Source organism: Mercenaria mercenaria, chromosome 1 (assembly GCF_021730395.1).
Source record: "Mercenaria mercenaria strain notata chromosome 1, MADL_Memer_1, whole genome shotgun sequence".
Lineage (NCBI taxonomy): Eukaryota > Metazoa > Mollusca > Bivalvia > Venerida > Veneridae > Mercenaria > Mercenaria mercenaria.
In genome coordinates this window covers 65,156,599-65,170,204 of record NC_069361.1, presented here as the reverse complement: position 1 = coordinate 65,170,204, position 13,606 = coordinate 65,156,599, and the positions used below count along the sequence as shown (strand labels likewise).

Sequence of the window (13,606 nt, the reverse complement as noted above, 5' to 3'; positions counted from 1 at the left end):
TATAATTTTAGACATGTCATTAAATAGTTTATTGTGTAAATGTCTCAGATAACTGTCAGAGTGTCCAAAGAAAACAGTGGTAAATCCTGCATATAAATGCCTGTTTTCACGTAATCCTCTGACCCGCTATTCTGATAAATCTTGCTTCACAGTTTTTGTAAATGTTTTTTTAGAACATTACTAAATGTTTGTATAACTGTCATAAATGAGCTGCGCCATGGGAAAACCAACATAGTTGGTTTGCGACCAGCATGGATCCAGACCAGCCTGCACATCTGCGCAGTCTGGTCAGGATCCATGCTGTTTGCTTTCAAACCTAATGGAATTCGAGAAACTAATAGCGAACAGCATGGATCCTGACCAGACTGCGTGGATGCACAGGCTGGTCTGGATCCATGCTGGTTGCATACCCACTATGTTGGTTTTCCCATGGCATGGCTCATATAATGATAATGCAGGACTCTGTGTGATATGTTGGGTTAAAGCAAGTGTTGTTTCCTGCAAATATTGTTTCCTGCAAGTGTTGTTTCCTGCAAGTGTTGTTGGAAATGAGTCATACAGTATTATGTTTTTTGTAGCCTACCCAGACAGAGCTGGTACTGAAAGTATTTCTGAGGCTTGTGGAGGACATTATCATCTTCCAAAACATGCAGCACCAGAGACGGCGAGAACTTGTCAATGCTTTGAATGTGAATGCTGGGGAACTGATAGAGTTGTTTCTGAACCTGCTGGAAGAACATACGAAGAAAGGGGACACTTTGGTAAGTTATTATGCATACTCGGCGGAAAATTTTAGAATATGTTTACCTAGTTCCTTCCAGATTATGGAAAGTAAGTACTTTGCCAATGCAGGAAATAAAACCTTAAGGGTCCTCCCTTTACTGTTGCTGAACTTTACAGTCAACTTTCACAATTCAAACCAGAAACTATATTCATTATATATTCTGTAATCAAAGCCTGCTTTTTAGCTCAATATGGAAAGCGTGGATCTATGGATTGCCAGGTCATGAGTTTGACCACTGGGCGAGATGTATGTTCTCTGTGACAATTTGATAATATACATTGTGTCTGAAGTCATTTGTCCTCCACCTCTGTTTCATATGGGGAAGTATGCAGTTACTTGCGGAAAACAGGTTTGTACTGGTACAGAATCCAGAAACACTAGTTTGGTTAATAACTTGCCATAACGTAACTGAAATACTGTTGAAAAAAGGCATTAACCCAAAAACAAACAAAATATATTCTTTAATCAAGTTAGCATTGTTCGCATTTATTGTCAAAAACAAAAAATGATATTTAAATATAAATGCTTGGCTGGCTGTATTTGAAAAAGCTTATACTTGTATAAACTTGTTTATTTGCCCTTATACAGTTGCACACATAGCAATGTTTGAAGGTGAGATATCGTTCACTTTATCTCTGTAATTACTTGATGGATTTGTTTCAAGCTTAAAATAGTTATTCCTCATCATCACCCACATCATATGGCACAAGGGCCATGACTCTTGCACCAATATTTTATGATTTTTTTGCCCTTTTTACTTGGAATTTCAGGTTAAAGTTTTGATGCACTTTCACTCTATCTCAGTTATTACCAGAATTAATGGATTTGATTCAAACTTAAAACAATTGTTCCACCTTATCACCCACATCATATGACACAAGGTCCATAACTCTGGTACCAATATTTCATGAATTATCTCCCCTTTTTACTTAGAATTTCAGGTTAAAGTTTTGATGCACTTTTACTCTATTTCAGTTATTACTAAATGGATTTGCTTCAAACTTAAAAAATAGTTGTTCCACCTTATCACCCACATCATATGACACTAGGTCCATAACTCTGGTACCAATATTTTATGAATTATGCCCCCCCCCCACTTTACTTAGACTTTCGGGTTAATTTTGATGCACTTTCACTATATCTCATTTATCACTACATGGATTTCATTCAAATTTGAAGTTGTTTTTCCACATCATCACCCACATCATATGGCACATGGTGCAAAAATCACTCTTGTACCAATACTTCATGAATTACCCCCGTTTTTGCTTAGAATTATACTTATTTAATGTTCTTTATCACTCTTAATACTTTCGACACAGACTCAAGCTATTGTCCAATACCTTGATTCTTATTGGAGTCATTAACTCTAGTGACAGCTCCAGCTTCCTCAGATGTGCCAGTTTTACTATCCAGCATCAAAATAGTTGAGCACACTGTCTCCTATGACAGCTCTTGTTATTCAGCTTAGCCAAAGCATTCATAGTATTTTCATAGTCCATTGATACAAGATGTTGCTGAAAGACAGAAGCTGTTGAAAGTAGGTTGATAATGTGAAATAGATGTACTTTCTTGAAGGGGTTGATGGGCAGAAGTATTTTGAAAAAAATAATGAAATGACCACAAATCTGTAATTTTCACACTATATTTCGTTACATTTCTAATATATTTTTCATTCTTTCAAATGGCAGATGAACTCTGGGTCTGAAGAAAGCCGGAAAATTGCTCAGTGCCACTTGAAGGTCAGTGAGGAGACCTTGATGACCTTGAATGGTTACGTAGACTGGGTCCCAATGAGTCATGTGATCATTAAAGACAGTCTGCTTCTACAGATGTTGTGTCTACTGCTGAGTCATACAACCCTTCAACTTCCTGCAGCAGAATGCCTCTATACTATAGTTAGCAGAAGGGTATGATTTCAATATTTAAAATATTTATAAATACTTAAGATGATATATAATGATTTTACCAGCTTCTTGTTTAAAGATTTTGTTAAATGTAAACATTTTGTACCTGTTTGGGTGTCTTTTCCAACAATTTTACAGTCTCATAGAGGATGGTTATTTCTTGTAGCAGTGAGCACAATGACTAGCTTCACTGGAATATGATCCTGTACATATATGGCATGATACCCTATCCAGTCACATTATACTGACACTGGGCTGACCAGTGTTAGCGCTGTCCTCTTTATGCTGAGCGCCAAGTGAGGAAGCTTCTAGTGTCATTTCTCATGCCTTTGGTATGACGCAAACCCATGACCTCCTGCACTCAAAGTGAAGGCCCCGCCCGCTTAGCTCAGTAGGTAAGAGCGTTGGTCTACGGATCGCGGGGTCGTGAGTTCGATCCTCGGGCGGGGCGTATGTTCTCCGTGACTATTTGATAAACGACATTGTGTCTGAAATCATTAGTCCTCCACCTCTGGTTCATGTGGGGAAGTTGGCAGTTACTTGCGGAGAACAGGTTTGTACTGGTACAGAATCCAAGAACACTGGTTAGGTTAACTGCCCGCTGTTACATGACTGAAATACTGTTGAAAAACGGCGTTAAAACCCAAAACAAACAAACAAACAAAGTGAAGGCTCTACCACTAGACTACCGAGGTGGTGCTAAATTTAAAGCTTGACTATTTGAAAAAGAAGATGGAATATTGTACATCCTTGAACAAGTGTCAGTCACTATTGCTTTCAGGTTAAACTTTCATGGCAAGCTTCTCCATTTCACTAAATCTTCTTAACTACAGCCTCCTGTTATTATCATATGTAACATAAGGATTGGTTTTGATGATGGGTATGCATCCTGTGGTTAATGGTCAGGTACACCAAAGGTCGCTGGGGTCAAATATTGTACTAACATAAGAAAATTATATTTACATTTATTTGAGTGTCATTTGGAATTGCACCATCAGACTATCTCAACATTACTTTGCTTCCTTGGTGTGAAACCAAAACCAGACAGATCCTCATATCTTAGTATGTGTGGTATCATTCTGCAAATCTGAGTCTACCACATAAATCATGCACAGAAATATTATTAGTTTTAAGTAGTGTACATTACCAAATCCTGAGGGGTTTATAACATTAATCACCAGTTCTGAGTGGTGTGCTGTGTAAGTCACCAGTTCCGAGTGGGTACCGTTTAAATTACCAGTTCTGAGCTCTGTAAAGTATAATTTACCAGTTCTGAGCATTGTATATTGTAAATTACCAGTTCTGAGCATTGTGTATTGTAAATTACCAGTTCTGAGCATTGTAGAGTGTAAATTACCAGTTCTGAGCATTGTAGAGTGTAAATTACCGGTTCTGAGCATTGTACAGTGTAAATTACCAGTTCTGAGCATTGTACAGTGTAAATTACTGGTTCTGAGCATTGTACAGTGTAAATTACCGGTTCTGAGCATTGTACAGTGTAAATTACCGGTTCTGAGCATTGTACAGTGTAAATTACCGGTTCTGAGCATTGTATAGTGTAAATTACCAGTTCTGAACATGATACAATTTCAATTGCCAGTTCTAAATCACCAGTTCTGAGTGGTATAAAGTTGAAGTCGCAAGTTCTGAGTGGTGTGCAGTGTAAATCACCAGTTCCATATGAATTACCAAATCTGAACATTGCACAGTATAAATTACCTGTTCTGGGTGGTATAAAGTTTAAATCACCAGTTCTGAGTGGTGTACAGTTCTGAATCACCAGTTCTGAGTGGTTTAAAGTTTAAATTGCCAGTTCTGAGTTTTGTGCAGTGTAAATCACCAGTTCTAAGCAATGTATGGTTCAGTTCACCAGGTCTGAGTGTTGTACAGTTTTAATAACCAGTTCTGAGTATTGTACAGTTTTAATAACCAGTTCTGGGTGTTGTACAGAGAAGTTACCATTTCTTAGTGGTATACAATATAAGTTGTCAGTGTACTGAAATATCACGAGGTCTGAGTGATGTACAATAGTACATGTGTAAATCACCAGTTCTTAACAGATTTAATTATGGATATTTGAAACATTTTCTCTACGGCTCTTACTGAATATCAAAACTTTACATACGCACCCCAAAAATGCGATGTGATTGGCATTTAAAAAATAACCAAAATCTTTTCCAAGTGAATTTTCAATGAAATTTACATATTGCAAAATTTAATTGGCAGTCATTTTTTATTAATCAAGGATGTAATTCCTTTATATATGTATTAGTCTCTGTTGATGTAAAGTAAATTTTTATAAGCCTGTCGAAATGTTTTATTCTTTTTTATTGAAGGGCAAGATAGAAGATAGAAAGCCACTGCTGATATTATTTCATGAAGGTGCCATGTCAACAATCTGGGAGGCAGCTATGTAAGTTTTCTTGGTTAAAGTAACTTATATAGTCTCCTTATATTTCGTGAAGCTGTCATGTATGTTAGCTTTGATGCTGCTATGCAAGTCTTCTAGGTTAAAATAACCTATAAATTCCGTATATTTCATGAAGGTGCCATGTCTTCTATCTGGGAGGCAGCTATGTAAGTCTTTTAGGTTACGGGTTACTAAATGATATCTTACTATTTTATATGAAAGTGCCATGTCTGCTGTCTCTGAGGCAGCTCTGTAAGTCTTTTAGGTTAAGGGTTACTAAATGATATCCTACTAGTTTATAAGAAGGTGCCATTCCTAGTGTCTGGGTGCAGCTCTAAGTCTTTTATGTTAAGGGTTACTAAATATCCTACTGTTTTATTAGCTCACCTGTCACATAGTGACAAGGTGAGCTTTTGTGATCACCCTTTGTCCGTCGTCCGTTGTCAGTCCGTCCGTCCATCAACAATTTCTTGTCTGCACGATAGTGGTTTCATTTATGATTTTATTTTAACCAAACTTGCACACAACTTGTATCACCATAAGATCTCAGTTCCTTTCTTGAACTGGCCAGATCCCATTATGGGTTCCAGAGTTATGGCCCCTGAAAGGGTCAAAATTAACTATTTTGATCTTGTCTGCATAATAGCAGCTTTATTTATGATTTGATGTTTACCAAACTGGCACACAACTTGTATTACCATAAGATCTTGGTTCCTTTCTTGAACTGGCGAAATGCCATGATGGGTTCCAGAGTTATGGCCCTTGAAAGGGCCAAAATTAGCTATTTTGACCTTGTCTGCACAATAGCAGCTTTATTTATGATTTGATGTTTACCAAACTGGCACACAACTTGTATCACCATAAGATCTTGGTTCCTTTCTTGAACTGGCCAGATTCCTTTATGGGTTCCAGAGTTATGGCCCCTGAAAGGGCCAAAATTAGCTATTTTGACCTTGTCTGCACAATAGCAGCTTCATTTATGATTTTATTTTAACCAAACTTGCACATAACTTGTATCACCATAAGATCTTGGTTCCTTTCTTGAACTGGCGAGATTCCGTTATGGGTTACAGAGTGATGGCCCCTGAAAGGGCCAGAATTAGCTATTTTGACCTTGTCTGCACAATAGCAGCTTCATTTATGATTTGAATTGAATCAAACTTGCATAAAACTTGTGTCACCATAAGATCTTGGTTCTTTTGTCGAACCGGCCAGATCCTATAATGGGTTCCAGAGTTATGGCCCCTGAAAGGGCCAGATTTAGCTATTTTTACCTTGTCTGCACAATAGCAATTTCATTTATGATTTGATTTTAACCAAACTTGCACACAACTTGTATCACCACAGGATCTTGGTTCCTTTCTTGAACTGGCCAGATTCCATCATTGGTTCCAGAGTTATGGCCCCTTAAAGGTTCAAAATTGGCTATTTTGGTTTTTGCAGCCATATAGAGACTTCATTTATGGTTTTATTTGATACAAACTTCCAAAATATCTTCAACAACAATAAATCTTGGATTCCATAACAAATTAGATCCAATTGTAGGTTCTAGAGTTATTTTTATATCTGATTACCTCCCCTGATTGTAATCAAAATGGATTTATATCAGTTAGTACTTATAGGACTTATTTGAAATTTCATTATTGTCATTAGTTGGACTGTGCCAATCAGGGTAGATAACTATGGACTGATTTTATGTCAAATTACCTCCCTTTATTTCAAATTAAAATGGGTATATCTCCGTACCTAATGAAGATACTGATCAGAAATTTCATTTATGTCAACAGATTTATTTGGCAGATCCTTCTTTCTTTTGTTCACTTACAATATTTTTTTTTAATTACTTCCCTTTTACGTTACTATAAATAGCTTATTTTTAGTAACTTTTTTATTATTGGCTGCAGGGAAAAACCGAGACCACTTTTCTGTGGTACAATATGGATGGTACCTCCAATTTTTAGGTGTATTTTGACATATCTGTACCTTGTAAGAATTTTTTTTTCTTTTCGATTAAATTTCTTCCCTTTGTTGTTACTGTCCTTTGGACTTAGATATTTTTTCTGAGGACCTTCTTGGCTTCAAGTGCAGTGATAACAGGTGAGCGATATAGGGCCATCATGGCCCTCTTGTATGAAGGTGCCATGTACTTTCAAAGGTCTTTTAGGGTTAGGGCCACTAAATAATATCCTACTATGTTATATGAATGTGCTATGTCTATGACCAGGGGGAAGCTCTGTATTTGTTTTTAAGTTTAGGGTCACTAAATAATATCCTACTATATTACTTGAAGGTGCCTTGTCTGCCATCTGAGAGATGGTTTATATATGTCTTTTAGGTTTTAGGTTAAGGGTCACTAAATGGTATCCTACTATTTTACATGAAGATGCCATGTCTGCTACATGGAAGGCAACTATTAGGTTAAAGGTCACTAAATAGTATCCATCTGTACGATGACCATTAGAGCAGCAGTGCTCTTCCATTTCTAGCTTTATCTGGTGTTACATTTTGTATATATGCTGCTTTCTCCTTGATACGAGCCTCTTAAATCTTTTAGGGGTGTGCATATTTTTGTAAACCTGTTCAGTTAAATAATTTTTGTTTGTTGTTACAAAAATATTTGCATTTAACAATGGACACTAAGAATTACAATGTTATCATCTTTTATATGTACTTTTTTGCACGAGACTGAAGGAGGTCGAACTCCACATCAGTTTAAAACTTTCAAATCGATTCGAGCCCTTTGTTTTGTAGGTCAATAAGTGTTAATGTTTGCACAGTCTATTTCCATAAAGCAAATTTCTATCAAGATTGAATTCTTGTTCACTTGTTACAACAGTAGAATTATGCTCAGGATGCTTTTAATTTGAAATTTGGGCTCACAATATTACCCACTGTGTAATTTCCTTTTGAAATAAGCAATTTTTGAGGCAAAATATTAAAACAGGTATTTACTCAATTTTTCAGTGGTTTCAGGACTTATATTTTCCAAGGCATTTTAAAATGTAAATGACAGAAGTTTCTGATGGAAGAACATGCTACATGAGCATGAATTTTACTAAAACAAAAGGGCTCGAATCGATGAGAAAGCTCGAATCGACGAGAAACAGGCATATATATCGAATTTTAATCCTGTAAATGGGCATGGAAATTTTGACTGATTCTCAGTACATGTGTACATGTGCTATTAAAAAGGCATTCCAGAACCAGTTACTGCAGTATTTACCCCCAAAGTGTTTTATATTATAGTACAGCTGAGAAGGGATCTAAAGATGAACATTTTTACAAGGTGCTACAAAAGTGTTGTCAGATCTTGGTGGAACTTGGGAGACAGCTTTGTGCTCTTTGGGTATGTACCAGGTCCTTTTTACTAGGTTATAAAGAGCTGAGTTTGGATACCAGTCAGAAAATCAAGCATTTGATTGGCTGTGTCTGAGCACAGTTTTGAATTGGACCAATGGCAAGGTTGCATTCAAAGATTGGTCTGCAAATAATTTTATGATCCTGGTTGATACAGGATAATAGCTCTGAAAGACTAGCAAGCTGTTTTAATGCTTATTCAGTAAAGGAAAAGTTTATTTTCAAGTGGTATCATTTTAATTTGTGAAATAACTGAATTCGAAAAGAGCTTTCTCTGTTCTGTGACAAATCTCTTTTTTTAGAGAGATATCATTCTTTGAAATAGAGATCTCAGTATGTAGTTTGACTGATATCTCAGTTTACTATAAAGATACCTCTTTAACCCTTAGCCTGCTGGCGGCAAGTGATTCTGCCTTTGCGACCAGTGCAGACCAAGATCAGCCTGCACATCCGTGCAGTCTGATCATGGTCTGCACTGTTCGCTATTCAGTCAGTAAATTTTTAGTAAACACCCCTTCAAATGATAAATGGTACTGCCCAAATTGAAAGATGGACCAGTCCATAATAGAAATTTAGCAGGCTAAGGGTTAACATACACAGATAGCTACTGATTTTAGATGTCTGTCTTAGCGAAAGTGTTCTGTCTCTAAGTTAAATAGATATTTATTAAAATATAGGAGATACCTTGTAATGCAAAACTGCTAGCCCTTAAACCAAAAGAGCTATCTGCCTATTACTATTATAGAGTTATCATTTAAATAGAATGGGATATCACTTTGTCTTAAATTGCTAGCTTTTAACTCTTATGAGATAGCTCTTTTTTAATTGATAAGGTGGGGAAAATAACAACAGCTTCCCTTACCATAAGACCCTGTATTTGGAAAAGTGAATATCTTAAGCTGTCTTTTTCAAATTAAGATTAAGTGCTAGCACTTTAACCTATAAAACTAGCTTTAAAACATTGCTAGCTCTTTTAAGTCATCTGCTATCTCTTTCAACAAACAAGAGCTGTCTTTATCTGTAAGTGCTAGCTTTCAAATATGAGTTATCACTTTCACGCAAGAGATGTCTTCCAAATGAAAATTACTCCAACCACATATTTTCTGCTATCTTTCAATAAATCCGTTTTGATTATTCAAAGAAAATTCTTGGATAGCAAGTTTTTTTAAAGAATTTACAAAAATTATTGGAAAAACCAGCCTGTTATTATTTCAGAAACATGAGTGTACGCATCCTAGCAAGAACTGAATATATGATTCTGCAATAATAATTTTGTAAAAACCTTTCAGAGTAAATAGATATATTATTATTTATTGAATAAAGTACCCAAAACATTTATATTAAATGTCACATATTTTCGCGACCTGGTTTTTTCACCCAGACACACACACACACAACTTTTTGGACAACTCATTTATATTTGTGGTTAAAACTTACTACCAGTAAGAGTTAACAGAAGTTTAAACATGATATATGAAGAGATATTCAGTTTCAGGAATCAGAAAAAGATACTTAAATATAAATTCTCAAAATTCACTAGGAGTACTTTGAACTAGTAATTCATTTGATTTGTGTATAGTTTTTTCCCCCCAATTTTGACAATTTACTGCATTAAAATTCCCAATTTGATTAGGGGCCTTTTTTTCAGAACCCTAGAAAAAGCCCTACGGTTATTGCAGAATATGAAAAAATACTTGATTTCCTTTGTTGTTTAACTACCACAGCAATCATCCATGACAGAATAATGGTAATAACTCCTTCAAAAATTTCAGGGTGCTGAAGCCAGTCCTGAGGTCAGCCAACCGCCAAATTTCCAGAAATATTTAGAAGCTTTACTGGCATGTACAAAACATCCTAGTCAGGTAGGTGCTTGCATGTACACAACATCCTAGTCAGGTAGGTGCTTGCATGTACACAACATCCTAGTCAGGTAGGTGCTTGCATGTACACAACATCCTAGACAGATAACAATGTATATAAAGTTTCAGTGAAATCTCTTTAAAAATGTGAAAGTAGTTCACTTTGTTAACTTTTTGCAGTAAAGGCTCCTAGAAAAAGTGTTAATGTGCAGAAGTTTAAGAAGTGAACTACTTTCACATATTTAAAGGGATTTTAATAAAACATGAAGTGTTGATATGTGTGACATGTATATTTTTTCTGAGATGTACAAAGGAAGGGGTGCCTGCAAAATGTTCTTGGAGCTAACTAGTTCCACATTTTTCAAAGGGATTCCAGTGGAATATCATACACATAATCACCATGAAGTATAGATATGGTTGACAGGGGCCTCTATGGCAGAGTGATGCCTCTATGGCATACTGATTAAGATCACTAACATCAAATCACCTACTCCGCATCAAAGTTGATATGAAAAATTGCTTGGGTTGTAGAACTCTACATGTGAAGTCGTCCATTTGTTTAAGGAAAGTCCTTTTGTCATTGAAATAGTATCTCAGTAACTATACATCACAACTTACTGGAACTTCACGTGCCTCATGACCATGATGATAGCAACTGAATGACAAAGGTTCCTTAACTTTTGCTGTTATTTTGATGAAATTATGACCTATTTGTACTTAGCCAATTTTTAGCCCACCATCATGAGATGGTGAGCTATTCAAATCACTCTGCGTCCGTCTGTCTGTCCATCCATTAACAATTTCTCGTTATTGCATCTCCTCAGAAACTACTTGGGGGATTTTGACCAAACTTTGTCAGAATGATGCATTAGTACCTTAGTTGTGTCCCCCTGAAAATCAGATTGGTTCAACAATTTTTGACTGAGTTATGGCCTTTTGCTTATTTTGATTTCTGATATAATCTTATATCCAGTGGCATACATGTCATACGTCCCAGATTGTCTGGGATTGTCCCGGAAATCACATACTTGTCCCGATGTCCCGAACAATGTTGAAATGTCCCGGAAAATTAAAAATACAGAAAAACAAAAATAACCCCCCAAAAAACTAGTTTTTTGGCCTATAAATTGTTGAATTTTACATGAATAAAACACAATAAACAGTCACCGATGTCACACTGTTTATTCCTAATTATCCGATAATCAGTTTCATGCCCACACGGGACACATGTTCATTAAGCTAGCTCCGATCACCACTCATATTGCGCACTGCGATCTTTTGATGACCCAGATTTATTTACAGTCCCGCTATTTTGATGACCCGATTATGAATTGACAAATTTATGCAATCAGTAACAGTTTTATGATAATTTTTAAAATTAGGAACAATAGCGGAAAATCTTGTTTTTTGTTAGCACGTAGCGGTGAAGCTACATGTAGCCTTGATTGGAAGAAATGGCCGATAACGGTCAATTAAACGATAATTATTTTAAAAGGTTGTAATCTTTCAAAATGTAGATTGATTGTCATACATATTCTAAATTAAACTTTTGACTATAGAATGCCTTTGCTGGCCGATCCTTGAAATTGACCCAACCCGAAATATTTTATATCGATTTTGTCTACAAGATTTTATTTCAATTCCTTGAGGATTCCATTTTATTAATGGGTTAGGTAAACTTTTAAGCTTTAAAAAGATACCAAATAAGCTGGGTTCTAAATCACGATGACCAGGTTAATTCTTCGTATATAGCAAGTCTCCCAATTCAGTTCACCTCGGGAACGCAACCAATTCACGTGCCGAACTATAGACGTAAATTACCCAATTTACCTCCCTTAGAAAGCTAGACGACATTTGCAACAAATTATTCCTAAGAGAGGGAACAATGTTTATCTCCGGAAACTGCATATAATTTTATGATATTTATGCATGAAACAGATGAATACTAATGTCACGGTGTATGTCCCGGACAAAGGGTAAAAATCCCGGAAATTTTAACTCAGAATCCCGGAAAGGTCCGGAAAAATTATGGCATGTATGTCCAGTGGCCCTCCAAGTAGTTAATTGCTTTTTTATGGCCTAGAAGGGTCATAAAGTTTGCAGACACTAATGAGATAATGATTCAAGTTGTTCATTATTTTCCTATTACACCTCAGCACTGAATGGACTACCCTAGTTGATTGATGATTAATTTGTTTACTACTCAAATCTGGTTTTAATTATTAGTTATAATATAAGTAATTATATGTGCATTCTTTGTATCATAATAAGAAAAAAATAATAATTTCATATAACTCATTAATGGTTTTATCTCTCTTGTTTAGGGTATGGGTTTAATTATTAGTTATAATTATTAGTTACCTACTTTTAGGATTTTGAGCTAGTCTTGAAATTTGGAACATTAAAAAATGACTCACTGGTGGGCACCAAGATCACTCTGTGATCTCTTGTTAAAATTACACTCCTTTAAAATGTAAAAATTTTGATGAAAGTTTTACATGTAAAACTAATAAGCCTAAATTTCGGGGGCTTGGTGCAAAACTATTGTAAGTTTATATTTATATAGATAAAGAACAAGATACAATAGTTTTGCACCAAGCCCTCGTAATGCTTTTATACTCCACAGATGTCTTTGTCATCATCAGATTACCTCACAGGGCAAGGTACATTAAGCTGACATTTTGTGAAAATTGTGCGCCTTTTTATACACCAGTTTTGAAAAAATGGACATTATGTGATGGCACATGCATCTGTCCGCTATCCTAATTCATGTCCGGAGCACAACTTTGTAACCATTAAAGGTATTGACTTAACTTGGCGTATAGGTGGCGTTTTGTGTCTGGAGCATAACTAAATAAACATGCAAGGTATTGACTTCAATCTTGGCATGTAGGTAGGTGGCGATGAGACAGTATGCAGGGCACATCAGTCGGGTCTGTAGGTCAAAGGTCAAGGTCACAAATTGAGCTTAAATGTCAAATTTGTCCGTCATATTTTGTGTCTGTAGCATAACTTATTAACCATTTAACGTATTGACTTCAGACTTGAAATGTAGGTAGGTGGCAATGTGATGATGTGCAGTGCGTGAACCAGGTAGTAGGTCAGAGGTCAAGGTTACAGAATGGTCGAATCTGCCCATGATATTTTGTGTCCACAGCATAACTTAAAAAGTATTAAAGGTGTTGACTTGAAATTTGGAATATAGGCAGGTAGTGATGAGATGATGTGCACACTGCAGCAATCTACATTACACCTGCTCTCCCAGCCATTTACCCCCCCCCCCCCCCCA

At 36.1% G+C, this 13,606-nt stretch overlaps 1 protein-coding gene across 1 annotated transcript in view; it reads left to right on the top strand.

Moving 5' to 3' along the window:
* Positions 1-13,606, top strand: part of LOC123566034 (exportin-5-like) — an 88,926-nt gene that overhangs the window by 9,854 nt on the left and 65,466 nt on the right. The window contains exons 5-9 of the mRNA XM_053549677.1: positions 579-761; positions 2,476-2,694; positions 5,028-5,104; positions 8,348-8,447; positions 10,231-10,320. Of these exons, the coding sequence (XP_053405652.1) occupies positions 579-761; positions 2,476-2,694; positions 5,028-5,104; positions 8,348-8,447; positions 10,231-10,320 (669 nt within the window). The remainder of the gene's footprint in view (positions 1-578; positions 762-2,475; positions 2,695-5,027; positions 5,105-8,347; positions 8,448-10,230; positions 10,321-13,606) is intronic.